Below are 27,941 nucleotides of genomic sequence, written 5' to 3' on the forward strand. Positions count from 1 at the left end.
ACAGACCTACCAATTTTTACTTTGGGTTTCCTTCACTTGCAGCTGGCGATGGTGTTTCTTCAACAGACTCAACAATTTGGTTCACGTCACTATTTTTCAGAAACAGAAATAAAAACATGATGTAATACAATTTCAATTTAAAACAGTGTAATTTAATGACATCTAATTGGATATAACGTCCACTCATGTAGTATTTTCTATTTAGCAGTTAAAAAGACTCAGAAAAAGATGCATTTTCACATTCATATATAAATACTCTATACAGTACTGCACAAAACAATTTTGGCTAAATCATTTCATTATGGCCAATACAAATCTCATTTGGCTAATTTTTTGGCTAGAGATATTTTTGATCAATGGTGAGCCCTGGCCTCTGTTAGCCAGAAATATGTTACAATAGTAGGAAAGTGAACACAGTCTGTTTAAATGTGAATGTCTGGTTGTTTAAATCAAAAACACAAAATGAAAAGATAAAAAAATCTTACTTGGTACTTTGTAATAATCTGTTTTCAGTAACCGGTATGGTTGTTTCTTTATAAGGCTTGAAACGATTCTACAAAAGAGAACACAGTAAATAAAAGCTGAAACAACTACAATGTACTTAAACAAGCATTTTGAGGGTACTGCTAAAGCAGTATATGTGCCCTACCGGGCCCAACAAATTTTCATGGGCCATAACTCTGAAATGGTGCTAAGTGAGTAATCACATCAAGTTTCAAATAAGATGCAATTTTTTTTTTTTATAAGGCGATCAATTTGTTAGTCTCCCAAAACTTTCCTGGCGAATGTGGATGATCACAAGACTTCTGGCAAAGACTGCTGTTAAAATTTAATCTGTAACTGTACATGATACGGCTATACACAATTTCAGATCACTATCTTGAGGCAATGCGGAAAAAAGTCTGGGAAACAATAGGTGGGGCGGACGGACAGACAGGCAGAGAGAAGCACTGTAATTATTACCTTAGAGGGGCATGGGATCAGATAGGCACCATAGCAATTTTGAGGACACACTTGGGGCATAAGGCCAAACAAAAAAAATTGTTTGTTTCCGGTCACCCGACCGACCCTAAATTTTACCACCGACCCTGAACTTTTTTTTTTTCTGCTGGGGTGGGGGGAAGCACACAGAGAAGTTGTGGTCGCGGATCGACAAAGCAGACGACAGAAGTACTCAAGTAGGATAACTCTTACACGTGTGGAGGTTGAGGGGTGTGTGTGCGTGGGGGGGGGGGGGGGGGGGGGGGGCAGCAGCGATGGTTTTTATACACCCCCACTGAAATTGGAATCATTAACCAGTGTTCTACGTTGCGACCAAAATGGTCGCCAATGCGACCAAAATGTTGGCGTGGCGACCGATTGAATTTATTATCGTCGCCATCTGGCGACCGACTCCAAAAACGTCTAAGTATTAAATTATTTGCCATGTGCGTTCAGAGTCCTAGCAGCGAAAACAAATGAAATTTGTTGACATCATTGTGCAGTCGGAACATTTCACTATTTACGAAGTTGTCCGATTGATCACTGTGAAGTCCGTATTAATTGTCGGTACAATTCAGAACTCATCGTTGATTTTAGTAATTTGGCGAAAACAATCCAGATACTTACAACACATTCATAAAAGATACAAAATGAGTAGTGTCACACTGTGGCGAGTAACATTTTAAGCTTGGCTAGTAAATTTTGTTTGTCCACTAGCCAAAGAAGAGTAAGTTATAAAATCGAGTGTAGAACACTGTTAATAACACGTGCTCTTATTAGGTACCACGGTAATTGGTGACACATGAGATTGCATGACAGTACGGTAACGTGTGTGGCGATTAAACAGCTTTTATTACAAACTGCTAAATACTATAGGCCTATAGAGGAAAATATATCGTATTATCGTAACTCCAGTCATCTCATACAATGTAGGTTTATTTTCCAAAAACAACAACGTGCGATCTCAACAAAACAATAAAGGATTTCTTGATACCACATGCACAGACTACAAGTCATGGCGTTTTTTCCACATGCAAAGGTGAAGGTCATTTGAAGAAGACTTTGTACAATTTTCGTTGTTGGCTACTGCTTAGGCCTAGTACCCAGAATTTGTTAATATACACGGGTGTAGCCTGTAGGAAGATATCAAAAAGTGGGGTGGGTGGGTACACACACGTATAAAATTAATATATAAACCATCGATGCCGCTTCCTACGCCAGTGATGTAGATAGGCCTATCAACTGCTGAACATGGGTAATAATTAAATAAACGGAATATTCAAGAATCACCACTAACATTAAACAGTTCACATTTATTTCAGTGTTTCAGTTAATTGGGAATAAATTAATTTGAGTGATTTTAGCATGGGTCCGTTCAATAGGCTAATAAACATTAAAACTATAAGTCCGTCCCACAGGGAACGCCTTAGTCCGAGTACTCTGACTGTAAGAGAGCTAGATGGACATTTGAACATAAACACGCTCTCATTATTTATGTCCAAATGTCCGTCTAGCTCTCTTAAAGTCAGAGTACTCGGGTTAGGAACGCCTTTTTTATTACTATGAAATTTACTACAAGTTATTCATTTCTAAGCCGATTGATTTGTAAATTGCACACAAAATTAGTATTGTTTTATTTCCAATACAAGTTGGATAAATCTGTGAACTTTTTCTGCAAACATCTATTGACCAACTTGGACAAATTTGTGCAGTCATCCTATGACAAAACTGGACAAAGCTGTGAAGTTTCTGTGCAGTCATCTACTGACTTTTATTGGTGAAAGGAATAGTTTGAACTTTTTTTGTTTTTCTGTCTTTTGAAAATGGCATGTGAAACTTAAAACTGACATTGACAGTGAGATTGTTTTTAGTTCTCTCTGGCTGCAAAGAGTAAAGTAAGATTTTTCAGACAGCTTGCCTTCATGTCTTTCATCTTGAGATTGAGTTTTTCTCTGGCAAACACATTTAAGGTAGGGTAACCTTTCTTCTTTGAACTAACAAAAAAACAACAAAACAATCCTACCTACCTACCCTACTTTTTTGGGCCATGTTACCTGAAACAAACTTTTTTTTTTTTTTTTGGCCTAATGGGAAGAAAGCATAATTTTTAAATAATACAAAAATTACTGAAACAAAATGGCTCGAACTTGAAATTATTTTTCTTTTACAAAATGGATCACTGTATAATAGTGTGTATACAGGTTTCAGCTATGCATTTGCAGACTCAAGGCCCTATATGTACAATAATATGAATGTATTAATAATATACATCGCCATGTACATACACAGGGCTTCTAGATTATGGTAGCCCTACTCCCGTGGCTAGTGATCTTCAATGTTGGGCTAGTAAAAAACTACAATTGCCAAGCCCGAAGGCTAGTAAAACATAAAATTGTGAAATGTTGCAGTTAAGTCTATTTTGTCAATATGAATATACTGACCCCACTCCAACCCCTAATGTTAGTGTTTTTAAGCTCTATATCCTCTTTAGGTGATTATCTGATTATTACTATTATTTAGTAAAATTGTATTAACTTAAAGTAAAGTAGGGCTAGTGAATTTTTAATCGTGGCTAGTAAAAGAATTTCAATTACTGATCCCATGGCTAGTGGATTAAAAAAATGTTTGTGGTATTACAAACACCAAAGTGACCAGAAACACACAGAATGTACAGAAATGGACAACTAAACAATAAAATATAAGTCATGTCTGATTTCAATTATCAGTAATGACGCTAATAGTGAAAATATCCAACTCATCTAATACTGATATTACCCAGCACCAGTCTCACATATACTTACCCCCACACCCAACATTCCCTTTCGACTTGTCTAACTAATCTAATACTGACATTACCCAGCACCAGTCTCACATATACTTACCCCCACATTCCCTTTTGACTTGTCTAACTCATCTAACACTGACATTACCCAGCACCAGTCTCACATATTTACCCCCACCCCCCACATTCCCTTTTGACTTGTCCAACTCATCTAATACTGACATTACCCAACACAAGTCTCACATACTTACCCCCACCTCCACATTCCCTTTTGACTTGTCGAACTAATCTAATACTGACATTACCCAACACAAGTCTCACATACTTATCCCCACCCCCACATTCCCTTTTGACTCGTCTAACTAATCTAATACTGACATTACCCAACACAAGTCTTACATACCCGACTCTCCCCAACCCCTCCCCCACTTTCAAAATCATGTATCACTACTGTAGATGACTGCTTATTGTCTATGTGACTGTACCGTGTTGGCACATTTCTTTTTTAAAGCTTGGCTCTCTTTTTGGGCTCCTCCTCCTTGGGCTTCTGGCTTTCGCGCATGAATACAGTCGTAATTACAGCCTGTAAGAAATCAACCAATCATAAACATTTGTAAGATGAAATATAGCTTCAACTACACAATTCAGTTACAAGATGTTTATCTTTATTAAGTTATATACAGTTATAAAATCTACAATATTATTTCTTAAATCTTTTTCTAAAAACAGTCTTAACGGCAGACACAAATTTACGTGACATACACTGAATCAAATGTGATAAAACACATCAGAGCTGGGTCTGGGTCTGGTGAGTATATTAGCAGTCGTAAAAGAAACACACAGAATCAAATGTGATAAAACACATCAGAGCTGGGTCTGGTGAGTATATTAGCAGTCGAAAAAGAAACACTGAATTAAATGTGAAGAAACACTGAATTAAATGTGATAAAACACATCAGAGCTGGGTCTGGTGAGTATATTAGCAGTTGAAAAAGAAACACTGAATCAAATGTGATAAAACACATCAGAGCTGGATCTGGCAAGTATATTAGCAGTCGAAAAAGAAACACACTGAATTAAATGTGATAAAACACATCAGAGCTGGGTCTGGTGAGTATATTAGCAGTCGAAAAAGAAACACTGAATTAAATGTGATAAAACACATCAGAGCTGGGTCTGGTGAGTTAATTTTTCTCAATAAACAACAGAAACGTTATACATGTATATTAATCATTGTAGAATTCTCATAATTATAGTTGGTGTTTATATATGAAAATATATATCTATAGATAATGAACACAGTCAGTTTAATATATACATATTATTGATATATTTTTACACTGCCAGACTAGCAGCTGCACAATGTTCTAAACTTATATTTTCATGTTTCTCAAAACACCTGGAAAGGTATATATCAATTAAGGTGACATATGTCTTAATTATACATCCTACATACTCATAACATTTGTGTGAAGTATGTCATAGACTCTATGTGGTCAAATAAAGTATCCTGTATATATTTGTTTCATGTGTTCAGTATACTATAAGAGAACATGTTACTGGTATTACAAGAGGCAATATTTAAACACAATAATGATAAAAATTACCCTTGAACAAAGAGTGTTTTCAACAAGCATTTCACACTTTCCTTTCCTTCATACCTCATTAAGAGTTTGGTGTTCTCCCTACTATGTTTTCTTCTTTTTCTAAATGGTTGGCTATATATACATAAACGAATGAGATGGTCAGGGGCAGCTCCCCAACCCCCCAGTGCTGGTGCAAAACCTCAAATTCAGACAAAAATGTTACAGATATTTGGGCAAAATGTGCTAACCTGAGACCTTTTTACCGCATATTTCCATCATTAATTCTACCCTCAAAATGAGCTGTAATCCATGTCAAAATGCAGAGTGATTCGTTTGCAACCAAATATAGCTATTTGGTACTAATGCTAATATGAATAAATTTGTTGTTGTCCAGATTTTGGCATATTTGTTTAATTCAGGTACAAGTCAGCCTGCCTCCCCCCTCCCCCCAAGCCTACAACAATGCGAGCCTGTACACCTCTTGTTATATATCACATATTAAATAAGTACGACATAAAATTAAACAAAAAACTTTGGTCAGTTACATCAACCGACACAAAAGGGTTTGCCCGTCTCTACAAGCTTTTGCATATGTATATAAATGTTTGCTAGGGGCCAGTACAAAATTATATAACACTGGTTTTATATATATATACTCTGTCAAAAAAGAAACGCATAGACAAAATATTCATGGAATAATCTTTTTAATACAAAGTGGCATAATTTCGTTATTTATGATCGTATCAGTCAAATCTGAAATGAGTATGTGACAATGTTCTTGCTATGGACTGACGGCAGTGGAGGCGTCACCAAACAGCGTCGCACAAGGGTGCTGAAATCAGTACCTTGAGTGGCCACCAGCAGCAGCAATCACTGCACGACATCTCCTTGGCAGTTACTGAATGAGTCTCTGAATCCGGGCACGTGGAATCCTAGCTCATTCTTCCTGCAGTGCATATGACAGTTGTGGAAGCGTCTGAGGCTCTGGGTCACGCTGGCGTACACGTCTGTCCAGTTCGTCCCATAGATATTCAATGGGGTTGAGATCTGGCAATCTTGATGGCCATGGCAGCACTTTAATGTTTTCATTCTATAGGAAATCCATTGTTACATGTTACATATGCGACCTGGCATTGTCCTGCTGAAAGAGATCTCTGTTGATCCAAAATGGGAAGCATGTGACGGTGAAGAATTTCATCCCGGTAGCATACAGCTGTCAGGTTGCCTTGTGCGAACACAAGTTCACTTCTGAGGGTGTATGAGATCGCTCCCAACATCATGACACTCCCTCCACCGAATCTGTCAACTTGGGCGACGCAGTTGTTGGCAAAACATTCATTGCCGTGTCTGTAAACACATTGTCATTCATCACGTCGCTGTAGAAGGAAACGTGACTTGTCGCTGAACCATACACGCCACCAGTTTCCCCAAGTTCCACCCCTGTATATTCTTGCACCAGCGAACACGTAAATGTCGATTTTTACGTTGCAGGACGGGGCCAACATATGGTCTCCTAGCTCGTAAACCAGCCTCTTGAAGTCGGTTCCGAATGGTTTGTGCAGACACCCTTCTCTAACCAGGTATGCATCCAGCAGTGTTCGTTGCTGTGACAGTTCGGTGACACAAGTGTAGAACCAGGATGAAGCGATGTTGTGCTGCAGTTGTTATGCGAGGTCTTCCACTTCTGGGCCAGTCTTCAGCTGATTAAAACTGCTGGTACCTGTCCCAGAGACGTGAAACATTCCCGAGGAAATCCGATACTGGAGATTGTACCCCTTCTTGCATTGCCATAGAGGACTGCCACCCCAAGACTAGGTTTATATACTAAAGCACGCATAGTTCTACCTTTATTTTCTTTGTATTGCAGTATTTCTTTTTACTTCAGAAACAGTGCAAGTCAAGCTGTATACCTCGGCTATTCTAGCATTTTGATTTCATCCCTGTATTAAAAATGAGATTTAATCATCATAATTTAATGGTAATTTGTAAAGAATTCTTTTTATTTATACTGGATTTCTTTCTTCTTTTTTAAAAATTGTTTTTATTTGAGTTGGTATGGGTTTAAAACTTAATAACATGTTTTTATATGAATTTTAACTGTATTCATTGTGAAGTTACTTGCCAATTCATCGGTTTCCTTTTGAAGGTGAGCACATGATCAGAGTATGACAAATATTTTGAAAAGTCACTAGCCACAGGGCTAGTGGGTTTGTGAAAACCACTAGCCCACCAAGATAAAGCACTAGCCCAAACTCCTGGTCAATTATAACTGGATTTTTATATAATTTTTGTAACATTACACATTTACGAGTATAACAGTAAAATAAAACAAACACTTAAATCATGTTGTAACTTTCAGTTTTTTGTCGTGTCGTACGTTTTGTCTTTTGTCAAGTGTGATCCATCGTCATTGTCCCGTTTTTGTTTTTTTTTGCCCCCCCCCCCCCCCCCCGGGAAAATTAATTGAGCAAACTCTTGGTTGGTATCTAAAAACAAGATCAAAATAATTAAATTTAAATGAGGGTACGGTGATGCCAAATACAGGGCATTATTCCGTGTCAGACCGATATCAAAAGAATATAACGGCGACATCTAATCCGTTGTTAATTGATGAACAAAAAAGGTATTATCTTGTATCGGCAGCTATGACGTTTTATCCAAACCGATACACGTAATAGGCCAAGCCGAGTCATTGCATATGCGGTTACCATTAAAGTAAATTGTTTTCCTGATTGCCGATAACCACATGTTAGCGAAGTGTTAAATTAGAAAACAATAGGTAAATAAAACAAACACTGAAATTCAAAGCATGGCTGGGGTTTACTTGATTGAGATTAACCTGTCGTCGCGATTGATGATTTCCAAGTTCTTAGCCTAAAAATGTGCGAGATTAACGACCACGTGACGTGTCTAACCAATCAAAACACGCATGTCATTAGACTTTATTTCCTGTGCCAGAAACTTGAAAGGGAAAGGTAAACAATGCATGCTGTAACTGTGACGATGTAGAGATAGCATGTTACTGCAGTTTGCAGACCTAGCTCAAGTGGATTATTATTATATACTCATTGCGTTGTTGATATTATTCGATGACAAACGTCACAATCAAATTTATTAAACGAAATTTCAGCCGAGAGATAAAGAAAGAAAGAAAACAAAAAACCCACGATTGAGCGATGACGAGAGGAGGGGGGAAACCACTAGCCCGCAGGGGCTAGTGGTTTTGCGTTTCTCACTAGCCCGAACTTAAAAACCACTAGCCACGGGCGTCGGGCTAGCGGATTTGTCGAACTCTGACATGATTCTTATTCAACAAAGAATATTCTAGTTTTCATTTTGGCTGTGCATTTAAATTACAATGTGATAATTGGAGGGCTAGTTCAATTTGAGAAGGGCCAGTAAGTTTTCTTCAAGTGGCCCTGCTGGCGACAATGGTTTTCATGTTAATTTTCAACCCTAGCTGCCATCAACTGACTACCTGTCATCAAAATGATCAGTAAAAGTGATGGGTTAACTATTACATCATTAGTGCCAGTCATATTATTATTATTTTTTTTTTTTTTTAACAATAATCGAAATGTATCGTGCATATACTGAATCGGTGATGGTTCAAAAATCAGTTATTTCAGCAAGACATCCATATAAAATAACCAGTATCTGTCAAGTATGGGTCAACCTTAATGAGCTATTTGCCTATTTGCCAATTTTGTTAAAAATAAAAATTGCTTCATATACACCTAAAATATAATCACATAGGCGAGAAATTGTCTTAAATCTAGTACAGATTTCATTTCCCAATATATGTACTCTAACCAGAGTGAATGCACCACTATAGCCTCTATTAGAAACATACTTATCTGCCCTTTATTTGCATCGCCCTAAGCGGCCCCAATTAGCAACTAAATTATTTCCGGCGCTTTACATTAATAAAGTTTTCTATTACTATTATTGTTTCTTAGGTTGTGTGCAATCTCCTTTTACAGAAAAGAAAATGTACAATATGTTTTGTGCTCAACAAAAATACTTATGAACACGTCTTGGGGGGGAGGGGACCAAGAAAAATGGTTTATTGATGAGTGACTTGTTAAAACGGCACCTTAATAAAGTTTTGATATTTGCAAGTAATATGCATGCATGTGTTTGTGTATAATATATATCACTGTGTACGAATGGAAGTGTACATTAATTTAACTAAATAAACTAGCTGCGATTTTCTGTACCGCTAGCTGCATTATTAACTACAACCTAAGCAGTAGTTAATAATGAAACTAACAATACAGAAATTCAACTCCTCGCCCAACGATAAGGTTTCTACTGTCTGACTCACAAACAAATCGGAACAGCGAGTCCAGTGTCATTGTCAGACGGACATAGTGTAACGGACACAATTTCATGAGTAATTTAATAGTAACGATCGACTATCTACCTGCAATTTATAATATTATGCACAACCATTAAGCATTCCATGGTATGTATGTATGTGTATATATATATATATTTATTACCCCAGCGGTCACTCATAACAGAGAAAATATTTTCCATATTTTCTCAGTAAGAAATATTCTGCATTGGTCTAACGAACAATACTATTGGACAATTTGATGCTTACAAACCAATGACCTTGTCGGTACTAAATATGACGTCATCACGATTTGGCAAACACAAAATGACGTCATGTAGTTTAAAGAGTTGTTTACGGCTCTCTGTTTTTGTTGTTAAATTTATAATAAAAAGTCATTTTAATGCAATTCCTTATAGATTTTGTAGCAGAATAAAGAGAACTTTTATTTTTGAAAATTATCTATGAACGTGAATAAATTACAAACGTATAGCAATTTTCAGAACAGTTGGCCTTCATGCATGTGCGTGGAAAATAAAGACTTTTAGAGAAAAAATAGCTGAGGTAATAAATAGAATAACAAACTCGGTACCAGTTATTATAAAATTTATGTCCCTCGTGAAATAATTTTCATTTGTCAATCAATAAAGCTCGTAACAACTGAAAATTATTTCACTCGGGACATAAATTTGATAATAACTGGTAACTCGTTTATTATTATCCTATATATATATATATATATATATATATATATATATAGAGAGAGACACACACACACGTGTATATACAGTCAAACTTCGATAACTCAATCTTGAAGGGGACGAGGAAATAGTTTGAGTTTCAGGGAGTTCGAGTTTTCGAAATTAATATATAAGAGTTTCAAATTTGAAACTGTGTTGCAGCTGGTTTATTCGCTTAATATTGTCAATCGCTAAAGCTCGTAACAACTGAAAATTATTTTCGGGACATAAATTTAATAATGGTAAGAAGCATGTGCTTAGACACACACACACGTGTATATACAGTCAAACTTGGATAACTCGATCTTGAAGGGGACGAGGAAATAGTTCGAGTTTTCGAAATTAATATATAAGAGTTTCAAATTTGAAACTGCATTGCAGCTGGTTGCAGCATTGCAGCTGGTTTATTTCGTTTAATATTGTAAGAAGCATGTGCTTCACTGCCTGCCTCTGAACTCTAAAAACTATGCATCCCCAATTGAAAGGCGATATATCAGTCACCTCACCCCCACGCCACACCCCATCTCATCCCACCCCACCCCAGCTGTTGGTATCTTCGATGCCTGTCATACATTCATTTTAGGTATATTGTAAAAGAAATAAAACAAACAGGATCACCCAGATGAATTTGAAATATATGCTCGGGCAAATAGGATACATTTATTTATTGACAGAAAAAACAAACGCATTTACATACATACATAAATAACGTAACTAGCGGAACGTAACTAACAAATAAAACACTGAATGCCAAATAACACTATAAGTAGCCTACATTTGTTTTACACAACATTATTTACGCTTCGCACCTCTACTTTCTCTCTCTCCAATCTGGCCACCCACCCTCCATTTCTGGGCCCTACGCAAAATTGCTTGGATGACAAGAAAGCAGAACTTTTTAAAACCGATCTGGCAAACTCCACATTACCGGGTCCTTCGCCAGATTGCTCGCTCATAACTAAATGACTGCTTAGAATGATAAACATTAACTGATACATAAATAGAAAAGCTAAAGTTTGACACGATTCACACCTTTGGGAGCAAAAATAAACAGTGCTAACAATTATTACACACGATCTTTGAAGTTAACCAGACTGTGTCTGTAATTAAGTATTACATAGCGAGGCTCTCCACCATGGACGAACACCGACTACCAAACATGGAATCATTTCATTCCGCTTAATCGGCGATCTATTATTCTGTAATTATCACCCTAATCCTTGACAGCCAAGACCACCCGAGACAGGTGATTTTCGTTTGATTGACATGACTGACAATACATTTGTTTTTAAAATACTATCGGCAACAAGAGTTTGATCAATCCACATGCATCGAGTTTTAGAGGTGCATACTCTATTAAATCTTTATGGCAGGACCAAAGAATACGGTCAAGAGATCAAGGTTATCGAATGTCGTTATTACTAGTTTGTATAGCAAGTTTGACTGTATATATATCTGTGTATCTGTGTGTACATACATACATATATATATATATATATATATACATTCACTGGTGTAGGAAGCAGGGGGGCAAGTGCCCCCCACTTTTCAGATATTTTGCTTTATAATAGTGTAAAAGTGTGTAAATATAAGTGTGGCCCCCTCCCTTTTTGGCACCTTTCTGCGCCACTAATCTCTCTCTCTGTCTGTTTGCGTGTGTGCGTGCGTGCGTGCACACACACACACACACCCCCCCCGCCACCTTCATACCACTGGTATATGTACATAGATAAAACTTTTTTTTTTCTTCAAATGTGTGTGTTAGTCTGGGTTATGTTTTTGGTTGTGCGTGTGTACTGGTGTGTGGGCTTGTTTTGTAGGCTATTGTTTATTTGGGGGCAGATTTGTTGTTACTGGGATTCTCTTCTTTTTTGGGGGGGGGGGGGGGGGCCTGGTAAAATTGTTGAGGGAGGTATTTTTTAAATATTAGGTTTTTGTTTTGCCTGCCACTTACACTTATAATCATGTATAAACAATGTCTTCATTTTAACATTTAACCTTAAATAATCGGCATGCAAGACTAACATAAATATGTTTACACAGATATTTTGATGTAAACAAAACAAGTACTGTTACTACAGGTAGATGTTTTTAGGTTAAACTATATATTTAGCTGTTATATATTACAGCAAAATTTACACTTTTTAATGCAATGTATATAGGCCTAATCAATTTACAGCAAACAAAATATTTAGTCAAACAGGCGCATGTGCAGGAAATTGTGTAGAGAAAGTCTAGACTGGCTAGTGGTATTTTTAGGGTAGGGGTCGGGTCATGCGTCCCCAGAAATACACTGAAAAAACAAAACAAACATAATATATAGCACATGGGGAAAGGGACTGTTCTGATCGGAATATTACATATAGTCCATCCCATCCTATAAAAATGTTGTTTTGTTGTTTTTGTAAATAATTTAAGTTTGGTTTGACATAAAAATTAAAATAAAAGTTTTTTGCAAATAACAAAAATATACTATTTTTGTGTGTAATTTAGAAAACAAGCGGCTCAGAAATAAATAACTGGTAAATTCCATAGTATTACAAAATGTGTTCCCCGTGGGACGCACTATAAACACAATGTTTTTATTATCTATTACAACGGTGTTACTGTCACACACAATTCATTAAAACTGCAGGTTATTTGTACCTTTAAATGAAATTATAATAATTAATGTGAGGCGAGATTGCAGTTTTGAAACAACAACAAAAAAAATGTCCATGCAAGAAAACCAAATCAATCAGGGTGTGTGACGGCTCGCTAAATTTATCTCCTATATATTTAACACATGGTCAGTTGTAAGAGAACACAATTTCATCAACTTAATTTTTACCTGTATCATTCTTTATTTTTAAAGCATAGGTGGGGACATTTATGGTGCCTGGGACTGGCATGAATAAATCTCAGCTGAAGATTCACAAACAACTGTGGCGAGGGAGTAACCGGAACGCGCCGGAAGTAGTTAGGGGATGTAACTCTGCCTATTTTTTCCTCACAAATTTCTAATAGAGGCTATGTATAGTGGATAAGTATGTGTAAACCAAAGACACAGACGGATTCTCTGTGACTAGTTATGTACATGATTATCAAGTACTGTGGTATGAGCTGTCCTGTATGTGTAGAAGTGTATAACCTATAAAGGTTTCCTTGTATGCTAATCCGATCTAGACAAGACATCCTAGTAAGTAAACTGAATTGTAATTGAATTTCGGCACCAAAATACATTACAATTGTCAACCAAATTGGATGTGGGCAAAGCGATATTCATTTAAAAAAAAAATTATCTTGCTTGTTTGAACATTATTTTCGTGCTAATATCCACTTAAGGTTCAAACACGCTATCCTAAAATGTCGAAATTCTTTATTTATATTATATTATTAAATAGCCCAATTCTTGTTTCTTTTATTTATTTTTGGACTGTCCTAAACTGCTCTAAATTATATAAATATTCGTTGGAACAGTCAATTCCTTTTTATTTTTGGCTTTTTAACTTTTATTTTATTTTTTAAATTCTATTAACTTTTTAACCAATTACTATTTTAAAACTTCTGCACATTTACAACTCTACCCCCTACCCCCTTCTGTCTCGGATTCAGTCACTGGCGAAGTCAGATATTGTTCCCGGGAGAGACATGCTTGAACCTTAATTTGATATAGCCATGTTAATATGTTATCCAACCCAATCCAATCCTACAACAGATAGTGCCAAATATAACAGACAGTGGTTCGAAGTCCCTTTATCAGCTACTACAGCAGTTGCAAAACAAGGCATCACGCATCACATGCGACGTTTACTACCCTCATTTCCGACGTCTATTTTCACCACAGTTGCTCAGACTCCAGTTCATATTTTCTTGAACACATAGTGATACTATCGTACGAAAACAAAAGAAACATCTAAAAGCCACTTTTTTCGATTTGCTGTCACATGCAATATTTCACTGACAAATAGCTGATCACCAGTAATCTTTGACTCATCCACGACATCAGTATACCTACTGATGTAACTTTATTCAAGTTATAAAATGTAAACATTGAAAAAAAAAAAAAAAAAGTTCATCGTATCACCGCCATTTTGTTGTTTTTCTTGCACTGGAATCCAAATATTTGTTCCTTTGATACTAATATTAATAGAGTGCCAAACGGTAACCAGTATTTTATTAGTTTAAAGGTTGCAAGCCACCATATACGTTTGCAAAACTTTAAAAGTAAAAATTATTAATTTAATTTATAAAATATCAATATTTTTTGTTGTCGAGGAATTGCCATTTATAAGTAAATAAATATATACACATTTATAAGTGATAAAATATTCATTTGTTTTTAATGCTATTAATTGTTCTAATAGGTAACATGGATAGTTTTTATAACTTAGGTGGTATCAGTGGAAACAATTATTTTTAAATATTAATAAGTAACTGTATTCTAAACTGATGACAATTGTTTGCATGTTTTTCTAAACATACCATAAAATATGCCCAATGAGCATGTTGTGTAAATTGACAAATTGATTTAACATGATCTTAGTATGCAAAATGTATATTAAAAAGTTAATTATTTCAATTTAATGGGGTTTTGTGTTTTATAAACAGTTAAAATTGGGCAAGTGAATTTTTCAACATGACCAGTAAATTTTCAAATCCACTGGTCCCATGGCAAGTGAATTTAAAAAAAAAAAATCTAGAACCCCATGTACATGGAACGCTTTAACAGTTGGATATCGCTTATTCCTGCACTGACCAATCACATTCAAGGATAGAAATGTGAGTCATACTTGTTCCAATCTTGGGCCAACAATTTCACCAACTATATGCATTACTAGTGGACTACATTGCACACTCCGGCCCATAGAACTCCCCCCCCCCCCCCCACCCCGTGCCCCCATTACTGAGTGTCTATAGCTCTCAATACCCCCCCCCCCCAACTCCTACTCTGACAGTTCCAACACCTACTAGTACTTCATTTTGCAACCGCTGTACTACAGATGTCGAACCCTATAACAGATAGCGGCAACAACTGCAATGCTAAATGTAGTTAGTACAGATAGCATTGCTACTACAGATCACTGTCCTTCACTCACCGAAGTAGCAATGCAAACCGAGGAGAGCAGTCAACAAGGAGACACATATGATGCCAAACAATATCGTGACAGACTGAAATGTCATCCACGCCCAGTCTGGTGCTGGTTGGTAAAGGATAAAAAATGCTGCATCATCGGATCCGTTCCCTGCAAGAAAATGACAGTTATTAGAACAGGATTAGTACAGTCTGTGAATCTGTGATACCACTGCTTTGAAGTTAAGAATGTTACTGATCCTAATTTTGAAAGGTTTTTGCCATAAACAAAATTATGCTCACCTGTGACAATTTTGACCCTGCCTATACAACAGTTTTAAATGATTATTTTAATGTAATGATTTTTAAAAGCAGCATTTATTGAATTAGAATGGAGATAACTACATGTATGTAATATATGTTGTATTTGACCATTTACGGAACGTTATGTTGGTTTTACAGTTGCGAATACATGTATTTCTTTCAAAATAATGACAGACAATAAACATAATCATGTCAATTAGGATGCCTAACTGACAAAATGAAAACATTTTATTTCAGAAAAAAACTCATACCCAAACATTGTCTTGCAATGTTGCCAACACGTTATCTTAATAAATAGTGAATCTGTTATTGTGAGTAATCTGGACATCTTTCTTAAATAATTAGATATTTAGTAGACCCAGTGATTTCTCGCGATCGCGGAAAACGGACGGAATTCACGGAATTCCCATTGTGAAACGGAATTACGATTTTCCGCGAAGTTAAAAAAATTAATACCATTTTACCATTGCCACACACTGTAAAACTGACAATTGGCCTGTGTGCAGTACTATTGGCAAACACGTAGTGTTGTATTTACCGGTGCTTCATTCAGCCAGACCGAGTGGAAAAACGTAAACCAAATGGCCACGTTGGGAATAAATACTTCACGAAGGTTAGCGAAACGTTTGCTGGCTGAACTTGGGACTGGTTCACTGTTTAGTCTGTTGCGCCTGCGCAGACGGGACAGGGTTTGGTTGGGGGTTTTTTTGGGGGGGGGGGGGGGGGGGGGGTTCTTCAGGAGTAAGTTCAGTCAGCGGTTTGTCGCTAACGTTTGTCATGGAAGACTGATTTTTACGTTTTGTTAACACTAAGCCCCCTTGAATAAAACAGTGCACTCAATTGTTGGACAAATATGCTTTTTGTAGTTGTTATAACTGTAACCTTTGCTCCGATTTTTCACTACTAATATGAAGGCCTACTTTGATTTAACAACAAATAGCGATGTATGTCGACACCAGTCAATTTTCGGACCCATGTTTTGGTTTCATACAAAGTAAATAAAACAAACCCAACGGTATTTTTTTTTAATATGATATATTTGACAAAAGGTACTTTAATTTTTTTTGCATCTTTTAAAACTTAAAAATTTAATATTTTGTCAAGAATTATGAAAAAGTAAAAAGTAAACAGCGTTGTCTGCCTGTTATGTTAATTTGTCACAGCTTGTGTTATTTAAATTGTTAATTAGGCCTACAACGGAATTTTTAAAAACATGAAACGGAAAACAGGTTTTTTTTTTAAACGAAAAACCACTGGGTCTAATTTAGTGAGGTTGTAACTGTAACAACAAATATATTTGGGACATGTTTTTTGTCAAATATAAAGATACAAAATAGTGGTTTTTAATGACAAATCCATTGTTTTTTAAATTTGCATTACTGCAAATATATGTAACATAAATCATTACTTTAAAAAATAAATAATTTACTTAAAACTTTAATACAATGAAATTTATTGATATTGAATTCGGACACACTGATATTGACACCTCAATTAAATTTTGTCTCTTTATTGCAATATTTTAATGTTTTTTTGTATGTTTAAATAGTCTGATTAAGATAGTTAATATAAATTATGATACAATGAATGAATGAATGAATGTTTAACGACACCCCAGCACAAAAATACACATCAGCTATTGGGTGTCACAAATAGTAAGCACAAAATTATGATACAAAGACATTTTTTTTTTTTTAACTGTTTTAATTATTTAAATTTTTATCATTTTATACCAGTCAAAACTTGCAGATATTAATATTTGTGCAACCACTTATAGAGGAGCGATACGGTACATACCCAGTGGTAAAGCGCTCGCTTGATACACGGTTTGTGTGGGACCAATCCATGTCGGTGGGCCCATCGACCTATTTCTTGTTCCAACCAGTGCACCATGACTGGTATGCCAAAGGTCGTGGTATGTCCTATCCTGACTGTGAGATGGTGCATATAAAAGATCCCTTGCTGCTAATGGCAATATGTAACGAGTTTCCTTTCTGAGACTATACGTAAAAAATTACCAAATGTTTGACATCCAATAGCTGATGATTAATAAATCAATGTGCTCTAGTGGTGTTGTTAAACAAAAGAAACTTTTTCCCCACTTATAGAATGACCCATTCCCCAATACCCTGAAAATTAAACAGTCAAGACGAAACTGGCCGTGCCGTATTTTGCATATTAATTGGTCAACATTCTTAAACATGCCTCCTGAAAGTTGTTTTATTACGAAAACATGAAATCATTCACACTTCTTTAATTTGAATGTGTTGCGTTATATTTTACATGTGTTGAAATTTGCCTTTTTGCCTTCTGACCGTAAGCCAAATGGTCTCGTCTTCTATTATAAAGTTTGTCAAATTCGAGACCTGCAGGTCCATACAGTTTTTGTTTTTTTACAATAACATTAGTGTTCATGTTAAAATACTATGGAAACCTAAGACAACCAATGGAAGAAGAACTAACCTTTGTATGGTTGGAGTATGCTGCCACTCTTTCGATCAGTAAAGTAACCGACAAACTGGGCTAATGACATGCACAGAATCAGACAAAACGAAACCACAGCACTAGCCACTGTCATGATGAACCATCTGTAACAACATATTAATCAGTAATCAAAATGGCAACATTAATAAAGATAACACCATTTATACAGGTAACCTTAATACAGATTATAATAACTAGTGATGGGAATTGGTTTGGAATTCCATCATGGATAATCAGTTGTAATCAGTTTACACCAACCGATCAACTATCAATTACATAATAGGTTTGAATATATATGATCTTGGGAAGGATTAGACTTTTTAGTGATTATGTGCTAATATTTCCATGTTCACTATATGATAATTTAACCGGCCTTGAGGGCATCGTGGTTAGGCCATCGGTCTACAGACTGGTAGGTACTGGGTTCGGATCCAGTCGAGGCATGGGATTTTTAATCCAGATACCGACTCCAAACCCCGAGCGAGTGCTCCGCAAGGCTCAATGGGTAGGTGTAAACCACTTGCACCGACCAGTAATCCATAACTGGTTCAACAAAGGCCATGGTTTTTGCTATCCTGCTTTTGGGAAGCGCAAATAAAAGATCCCTTGCTGCCTGTCGTAAAAGAGTAGCCTATGTGACAACAGCTGGTTTCCTAAAAAAAACAGTGTCAGAATGACCATATGTTTGATGTCCAATAGCCGATGATAAGATAAAAAATCAACGTGCTCTAGTGGCATCGTTAAATAAAACAAACTTTACTTTTTATATGATAACTTTAATATATCCATGTTTTAAACACTGTTACATTACCAGGGGAGATATCTTTTGCATGGAAATAAAAACATATCAGGATTGTAGAAGTTTGGCAAACAATAAAGAAGCTTACATGTCCAGTTCAAATATAGCATATCAACTTATTTTGAAGCATTCTGTAGCCTTAAATGCTGCTTTATTACAGCAGAATTTTAAAAATAAAAATACCTAATTTTTTAAAGGCAAAGCATAGCGACCATATTGGATTACGAAACAAACACTATTTTGGTTTTAAGCTTCTGACTACAGCAGGCGAGATATCTCGCCCGACCTCATGTTAGTCGATATACTGTACACTGTATACAGTGCATTCCCCAATTCATATTTCCCGCCGGTTTGCACATGACACTCACCAGAAACGGAAATATAATTAAAGAAAAAAGATTTTTTTTTTAAATGGTGGCTTTTGTTTTGATTTTTTCCAATTGAAAATACCTTGAAATTTTGAGTTCAAAAAGTGGTTTTCGGCAAGTATTTTTACTTGACAACAATTGCGGCACGTCGCGGTCATTTTCAGGGATCGATAGCTGATTGTGACAGCTAATTTGATAATAAATTTGATCGTTTTACCAACAACGAAAATTACCAAATATTGCAATATGAATCTTAGTTCGGGTTTAAAAAAAAATTCTGGTCAGAAAACCACTGTTATCGGGAATAATGGACATAAATACTGGACAGCTGGCCACAAATGCCCGTAAGTAAACGCAACTTTTTCGATTTTTTGCCTAATTTTAATCACCATTAGCCGATCTAAAATAATAAAAATTACAAAAAAAAGACACGAAAATAATACTTACCGATTCATATATGAACTTTATTTCATGTATTTATAAAACATTTAAGTGAATATATGTGAGTAAAAATTATAAACTTGTACCCACTCAACGTGGTTTTTGTTAAAAATTAATCCAGTAGTCTAAAGTTTAAATAATTATTTTTATTACCACAGCAGTCACTCACAACAGGACAAATATTTTCCATATTTTCTCAATGAGAAATATTCTGCACTGTTCTAATGAACAATACTAATGGACAATTTGACGCTTACAAACCTTAGACCTTGTCGGTACTAAATATGACGTCATCACAATTTGGCAAGCACACAAAGTGGTTTATGTGTCCATCATATTGTGTTAAATAATTGACTACATGTACATTAATGTGTATCAGATATCGCTGACAACAACTGACTGTAAAGATTAATCTCTCCCCTGAATGGGGGAGTTACTTATGATTCTGCCATATTGACCATTTATATTAAAATCTTTTTGTAGTACCACATGTATTTAAAAAAAATAATCATATGTTAAATAATTAGGAGCTAAACATTAATCAATGAACTAATCTTAGGGGAGTGATAGGGAGCCACAGTGATAGCTCCCCTTAAATGGCGAGGTCTGATACTGTATAATAAATGAGAAAACAAATGTGATGTCCATCAAAGCTCACCGGTAATTTCTTCTGCCAATGCAGTTGTTGAGCCATTCACAGTGGTGGTCAAAGTGCGAAACACACTTGTTGCAGTCTCTGCAGTGTTTCGTCTTCTCATCACTATAAAATCAAACAGAATGATATAGTACATTGTAGTTATCATAAAAGATAATATGGAAGTTCAAAAATTTTAAAATTCGTTTTATTGCATTAATTTAAATTAGATAAAATTAACTGTCAAACAATTTTCATTTCTCATAATTTTCCACGACCAATTACTTAAAAATTCAATGACTTTCCAAGCCTGGAAAATGGTGTTTGAAAACTATGAGATGTACCTTGTATACATGACTTAAATTTAAAGCCACCGAGCCTAGTTCACCCTGTACAATTTTAACCCAAAACAAGGCTTTGGTTTCAATGTTTGAATGTAGACTAGCATTGTGACAAGTCAGTTTATGGTTCGACAAATTAAGGTTTCTACACACTTGAACTCTACCATGTCTTCCGACATATACAACCGTGTCCGGTGTATCAGCGCACTTGGTATTTTGCATGATTATGCTTAGGAAGTTGTCATGTTGTCGGAGTTTTTAACGAATTAAACTTCAATTCCTTTTTCAATGGTTAATCAAGTATCACCATATTTATTTTTAAGGGTGCAATTAATTTTTTTTTTTAGAATTATCAATAATTATATAATTTCAAAATAAATCATTCACCTGTTTTCGTGTTTATAAACGCGAAGTAGGTCATCCTTATTGATATTAAGAATGTTAAAACCAGTCTAAAAACACCTTTCCCGCATTTTAAAAATTATAGTAAACAGTATAAATGTAATTATTTTTGTTGCGTTATTTTTTTATTTAAACCGAAAAAGAAAACACAGGCAAATGCAAACAAAACGAAAATTTTACACCTTAATTGACAGTCATTCCATTTCACAATTGTCACATTGTTATAAAAATAAAAGCGAAATAAGATCCACGTGTGTGCACAATCTACCCGAGAAAAATAAAATCCATGTAGGCATCTTAGCCATGCATGACAATGAACATGTATGCATCTGCAGTACTGTGCCACTCAAGAAAACGATTGCGAAACTGATCATGAGATGGGTCATATGTGATCGTTAATTTTCATAGTAATATTTTTAACAAGACAAAACAAAAAAGTACTAAAATAATTCTGGGACAATAGTGTAGCGTTTATAGGCTAAAAGTGAGGTCATGGGTGGTTTATAAATAGCGGGGTCAACGATCTACATCTACTGCGCCGAATCACCGGACATGCAAATCGTTTTGGATACAAGGAGGTGGCTATATTTATGCACCATTTTAAAATGTTTATTTACTACAGACATAAAACAGTTTGTAGTGTATTTCAGATTATGCACTTCTTCATTGGTGAGAGACGCATTTTATTAAATATTTCACAATGTTCATAGAAACTGGTCCTTGAAAGCTTAGGTGCGCCGATACACCGGACAGCACTGTACATGTACATGACTTAAAACTTAAAGCCGCCGAGCCTATCTTCACAGGTGCAAATATGTTTTTATTTGGGGTTTTATTAGCCACATCAAATTAATTTTTAGCCACTTATTCTTTTTCTAAGTACTATTCATCAGCCAGTCTAAGAAAACCACAGGAGTCTGGGTTATTAACAGGTTCATTTTGTTTTTACTTCCCTGCCGGTCCCATCAGACGCAACTATAGGTTTCATCATCGTCCTCGGTGTGTCTGTCCGTCGTCAAATCACTTAACGGAGCGCTCGAACTTAACGGCGGCAACAACGGCAATTGCAGTCGGCGACATATAAACTGCCGTCGGTTGGCGCGTTACGACCCTTCAACTTCAGAGATAAGAAAGTGATATTTTCCATATCTACTACATTAAAAAAAACACTTGTGACGAATCCTCCATGTAAGTTTCTTGATAGCGTCGACCAATTCACGTGTGCACAATTGGAATGTAAAATAGGTACCATCGACGTCCCAAACTGCGTTCACCTAACAAAAACACGAATAAAATATTTACGGAAATACTATTCTACATTTTTGAGTTACGATATCTTGTGTACATTTCAGTTCTATTTTGAGTCTATTTATGGCCGAATGAATTGTATCATGAAAACGTTTCTTTTGTTATTTAGTATAGTTTACACATCTACAGGTACATGGTTCGGACTTTAGGTTGACATCACTTAGTTCAGAGAATCTTACACCATTAGTTTCCAAAATGGCTCCCGACAAACTTTTCAAGCACATGCTCTGACGTCACATATACAGCGGTCCCACTAAACATCGCTACTCGTACACACGTGACTGTAAACAACCATCTGATGTGAAACTACTAATCTTTGATCATAACAACTACATATGTAATTCACCTGGGAAAATTCTCGTTTTCTTTTGTTTTTCCATTTATGTTACTATGCGTAGTTGTGTACTTACACGTGTATTTCGCACAGATTGCAGTAGTGGTTCTCGATTATATGCGCATGTGTGCTGCTGTCAAAGACGGCCAACGTCCGCTGAACGGGTTTCTTTAACACGGCCTCGTGTGCTGGGTTGATAGACGTTGTAATGATGACAAGCAGGACGTGCGCAACAGTCGCCAAACCGTTCAGCTAGCCATACGTCAAGTATCATATCTCACATACAAAAAATTACTCCCACCCTTGCTAGACAGAGGAGAACTCAGTGGAGTGAATGAATGAATGAATGAACGAATGAATGTTTACAAGTTTTTATGAATGTGTACAAGGTTTTATACTCCGATAATGGGCACCATTCCCTATTATTCCCCAAAGGCTATGTCGTTTTTACATTCCAAGTTTTGAAGTAGTACAAAAAAGTAAAAACGAAAGGTTACGCTTGACAATCACCCCCTTCCCTCCCCCATAGCGTTTCGTAATGCAAAATAGATATATCAATTTGAATAATCAAGTCCATGTATAGAATTAGTTTTAAATTCTGACTTAGCTTAATAAAATGTTTTTGAAATGAAACTGAAACTTCCCTTATTTTTCGTCAAACGACACTACAATTCCGAGAGAGAGAGAGAGAGAGAGAGAGAGAGAGAGAGAGAGAGAGAGAGAGAGAGAGAGAGAGAGAGAGAGAGAGAGAGAGCCCATCCCTATTTTCAATTCACACTGTAGAATAAAACGCAAATGGTTGTTCTTTGTGTATATGTCACCACAACTTAATCATGCCCTAAATGAGGGGCTGGACGTAGCTCGATGCGTGGTCAGTGTGGGGTCGGTCCCCGTCAGTGGGCTCATTGGGATGTTTCTGCTTCCAGCCAGTGCACCACGACTGGTATATCAAAGGCCGTAGTATGTGCTATCCTGTATGTCAATCTAATTAAAAGTAGCTCCACTATTACATGTGGATCTAACAGCAGGCAGTTGGAGCTCATGTCCACCAATCAAAACCTTACGTGCAGAATCATGCCAGTGATTTAAAAATAATTTGAAAACACTCCGAATTATCCTGAGGGTATACGACATGTTTCGTGCCGTAAATAAAATGTGTTGAGTGCGTTGTTAAATAAAACAGTTCCTTCCTTCCCTAAATGAGTATTAAGGCCCTCAGCCTATAGGAAAAATAGCACTGTATTATACAGTATGTTTTCAAAGGATACAATGTCGTCCCCAACCTATAGGAAAAATAACACTGTAATATACAATATGTTTTCAAAGGATACAACGTAACATATGGCTTGCAATTCTTCTGAAAACGAAGGAACAATCATTCCAAAGTTTATAAGTATGAAGTAGATTTCGATAACATAGGCAAGGAGTTGATACCCACGAGGAGGAATCGTCCATCCGTTACGTCGACAGGTTACATAGTGAGTGCCTGCCTCGTCTGGCTGAATGGCGGCCATTTCGTCCTCACTAAAAAAAACGAGTTTACAGTTCAACCAAACAAAATATAACTGATCTAAGTATCCCTCTAATGATTACCATAGTGTAAGTACCCCTCTAATGATTACCTTTCATTTCAACTTATTTCCGTGCTTATATTCAATTAAGGTTCAAACACGCTGTCCTGGGCACATATCTCAGCTATCTGGGCTGTCTGTCTAGGACATTGGGTTAGTTGTTAGTTGGTTAGTGAGAGAGAAGAGGGTGTAGTATCATTACACCTACCCATTGAACCCATTGAACCCTTAAAAACTCGCTTTGGGTTGGAGCCGGTACCGGGCTGCGAACCCTGTACCTACCATCCTGTAATCCGATGGCAGTAGCTATGAGAAATTAGATATTCACCTGCTAAAACCACCCGAAAAATCGCAGGTCATTTTCCAAAAGATGTGTATGATTATCACATTTGCTATATACCTTGTAATGCTGTTAAAATTTCATTTTATAATACTGTAAAATATATCTCAGAGGTCCTAATTGTTCACACTATCCCAAACACTTCCCTTACCCTTCTTATTTACAACATGCTGTATTTCTCAGCAGGAATTATTTCTTTTGGTATGCTATTTAAAAAAATAATAATAATGGCATGCCATATTGCCTTGCTATTTCAACCTTGAGTAACCCTGCAATGATTACCATAGGGTATATTAAACCGAATGACCACTGCGAATCAGTCAAAATAATTTGCAAACGTTTAACGAAAAACGACTGGCTGACGTTGGAAAACATGTTATTCGTTTTAGAACTAAGCACTATAGCGTTGTAGCCGTCTAGACTCCCTCCCCTGCTAAATTCCATGCACACGCGCCTGATAATAATAATAATAATAATAATAATAATAATAATAAATGGTGAGTTCATGTTCCGACTGTTTATTATTTTATGTCAGCGTATTCGCAGTTATTTTCGTCATGAAATAATAATAATTATTATTGTATTATATAGCCGGCCCACATTTGCCAAGTCTCAATTCACGGCGGTCGTTTATATAAAATTCTAAAATACATTATACGTTGTCGTATATAAATCAAATCAAATCAAATCAAATCATTTATTTATATATGAATCATATAAACATGGCATGGTATACATTGGACAACATACATAATTAGAATATAAAATGGTAAGATCAGACACATAGTGATAATAATGACAATGAGTATATACGTGTAATAGTTATACGACATGTACACGTAAATGTGTGCAGTGTCACTGAGTGAGTATACGTGTTTATTCATGTTGGTGTTGTAGTAGAGGGTCTGGTAAATTCATTTTGCCTATGGTTGAACATTTCATAACAGAATTGTCCAACAGTTGGAGTTACTTGTTCTGGGCCGTCAAGAAGGAAAACACATTTTTCCAGTTCAGACAGAAATGTGAACTCAGAACATATTTGACCGACTTTATAGTATAGTATTTTTCTTAAATGCATATTTATTGGACACCGAGTCAAAAAATTAATCTCATCTTCTGGTTCTTTTTGGCACAGCCGGCATATATACGGTCATTTCTATGGATATTCCTATAACGTCCTACCTCGATTTCCAGTCTGTGAGCACATAAACGTAGTTTTGTGAGAGCTTGTCTAAAATTGGTATTTTTTTTATATATTTCAAGTAATTTGCCATTTCATATTTGTTTTTAATATGTTTAAATATTTGCAGCTTTTCAGAGTTCTGTAGCTTGATTTTAAAGTGTTCGTAATATCTGTCATCAAGGATTTTGTTAGCGTAGCTAGAGTTTGATTTTGGGTGAATTTTAGCGTTAGTTAATAGACTTACGTCAATGTTGTTTTTATCAAGCATATCTTGTAAATAGGCATGCCAGCCTATGTTGTGTTGTGTTTGTAGCTCTTTGCTACAGGATACTGCATCATATAATATAGATCTTGATTCTTCTACATTTTCTAGGTACATAAAATATTTACAAATATTTGTATGTATGCTATTTATAAGTGGGTAGCGCCCCAGTTCACTTCTGCAGGCAATGTTAACACTGTTTCGTGGGACTTGAAGATTAATTTTACAGAATTTTATATGTAATTTTTCGAAGGGTTCAGACTCTAATATGTCAAAGAATTTGTATTGGTTGTGTTTCTTTAGTTTGCCATGCAGTTCCGTGCCCCATACTTCCGAGTTATAGAGTAGAATAGGTTTAATTAGTGTATCAAACAGTTGATTATACATATGTGGGGGTGGATTGACACCCGAGAAAGCTTGGTGTAATCTGAAGAGTGCTTTTGATCCCTTATTACCGAGTACAGTTTTAGTTTCAGTAAAGTTTCCAGCGGAGTTTATAGTATATACAGCCTCATCACTACAAGTCTGTTTTGCCGTATTTTTTATGACTTTTCACAAGAAGAGTTCCAATTTTGTTAAATGAAGAGTGTCATGGAATTCCCTCGATCGTAGTTCAATTAAAATGTTATGGATCATACAATAACTAGATTTGGTATTCCAAATGAATGTAATTTCTATTTATAATCCATATTTAGAGAAATAAGACCCACTAAATCCGTGATTGAGCGCCTTTAAGAGGATATTTTATAGAACAATTACAGACAGCCTCGACCCATTCCCAGATTTAAAAAAAAATATTTGCATTACGCACATGCGTAGTGTGCGTAATGGGCGCTATGCCTCTGTAGGGAATAACTGGTTACTATCTTGAGATATCGGCTTTAGGACCTATCCTGTGAAGGTTAGAATGGCAAATGCAGAATGCTCTGCCGAGCTGCATTCGCCATTCGACCTGAGCAGGATAAAGCCCATATCTTAAGACGGTAACCAGTTATTTCTTTTATCCTGCAATCCTACGGGAATAGTCGGAAAATAATGATTTATTCCATTTTTGTGTAAGCAAATAGAGTATCGTCAACTAGCTGGGCTTTTGCCGTATGACGTCATACAAGATACAAGACGTAATTTTTTGTTCTGTCACATTCAGAAAACGTTTCTAAACTGTAATTCATAACAAATATACAATTTGTGTATTGTTATTGCAAAACTAAAAGTTATTTGTATTTACTGTACTTAAATGATTTAAAGAGTTTATTGAAAATCTAGTCGAGTCGGGCTTATGTCAAGTGACCTGTATTTTTATAGAGATTGATCTTAGGCATCATATCTTGTCAGTGTATACAGTGATTACGGGATAAATATATATAAACCATCTAGTGCTAATCTAGTAATAGTAATAGTATTTAAAACTATACGTACCAAAAGTAAAAGTCTAAAGCACTGTACATACGCCTTGCACAATGACGTCAAAAATAAACTAGACCGCGCACTGAGTGGCTTCTGATTGGGCTGCCATGACCAAATACCGCAAACTTCCTATCAGGGCAAAAAACACATGACAACAATAAATAACGTTAGGGAATAAAACGTCCATTTGCGGGTAACTTTATTATATCTGGTTAGATTTGAAAATTTAAAAATTGTATGTAAACACGATAAACCTGTCGTG

General features: G+C 36.0%; 2 protein-coding genes across 2 annotated transcripts in view; one reads left to right on the forward strand and one right to left on the reverse strand.

Moving 5' to 3' along the window:
- LOC121387401 (palmitoyltransferase ZDHHC1-like) lies at positions 1 to 27,795 on the reverse strand. The gene is made up of 9 exons (XM_041518508.1): positions 27,692 to 27,795; positions 24,248 to 24,440; positions 22,993 to 23,168; positions 20,556 to 20,657; positions 18,269 to 18,393; positions 15,507 to 15,653; positions 4,249 to 4,346; positions 486 to 553; positions 1 to 89 (listed from the first exon to the last, which is right to left on the reverse strand). The coding sequence occupies exons 1-9, from the start codon at positions 27,718 to 27,720 to the stop codon at positions 17 to 19; spliced, it is 1,011 nt and encodes a 336-aa protein (XP_041374442.1). The 5' UTR covers positions 27,721 to 27,795; the 3' UTR covers positions 1 to 16.
- LOC121387405 (armadillo repeat-containing protein 8-like) overlaps positions 1 to 27,941 on the forward strand; it is a 58,062-nt gene that overhangs the window by 20,073 nt on the left and 10,048 nt on the right. The gene's annotated exons all lie outside the window — the stretch shown is intronic.

The sequence above is a fragment of the Gigantopelta aegis genome, chromosome 13 (assembly GCF_016097555.1).
Source record: "Gigantopelta aegis isolate Gae_Host chromosome 13, Gae_host_genome, whole genome shotgun sequence".
Lineage (NCBI taxonomy): Eukaryota > Metazoa > Mollusca > Gastropoda > Neomphalida > Peltospiridae > Gigantopelta > Gigantopelta aegis.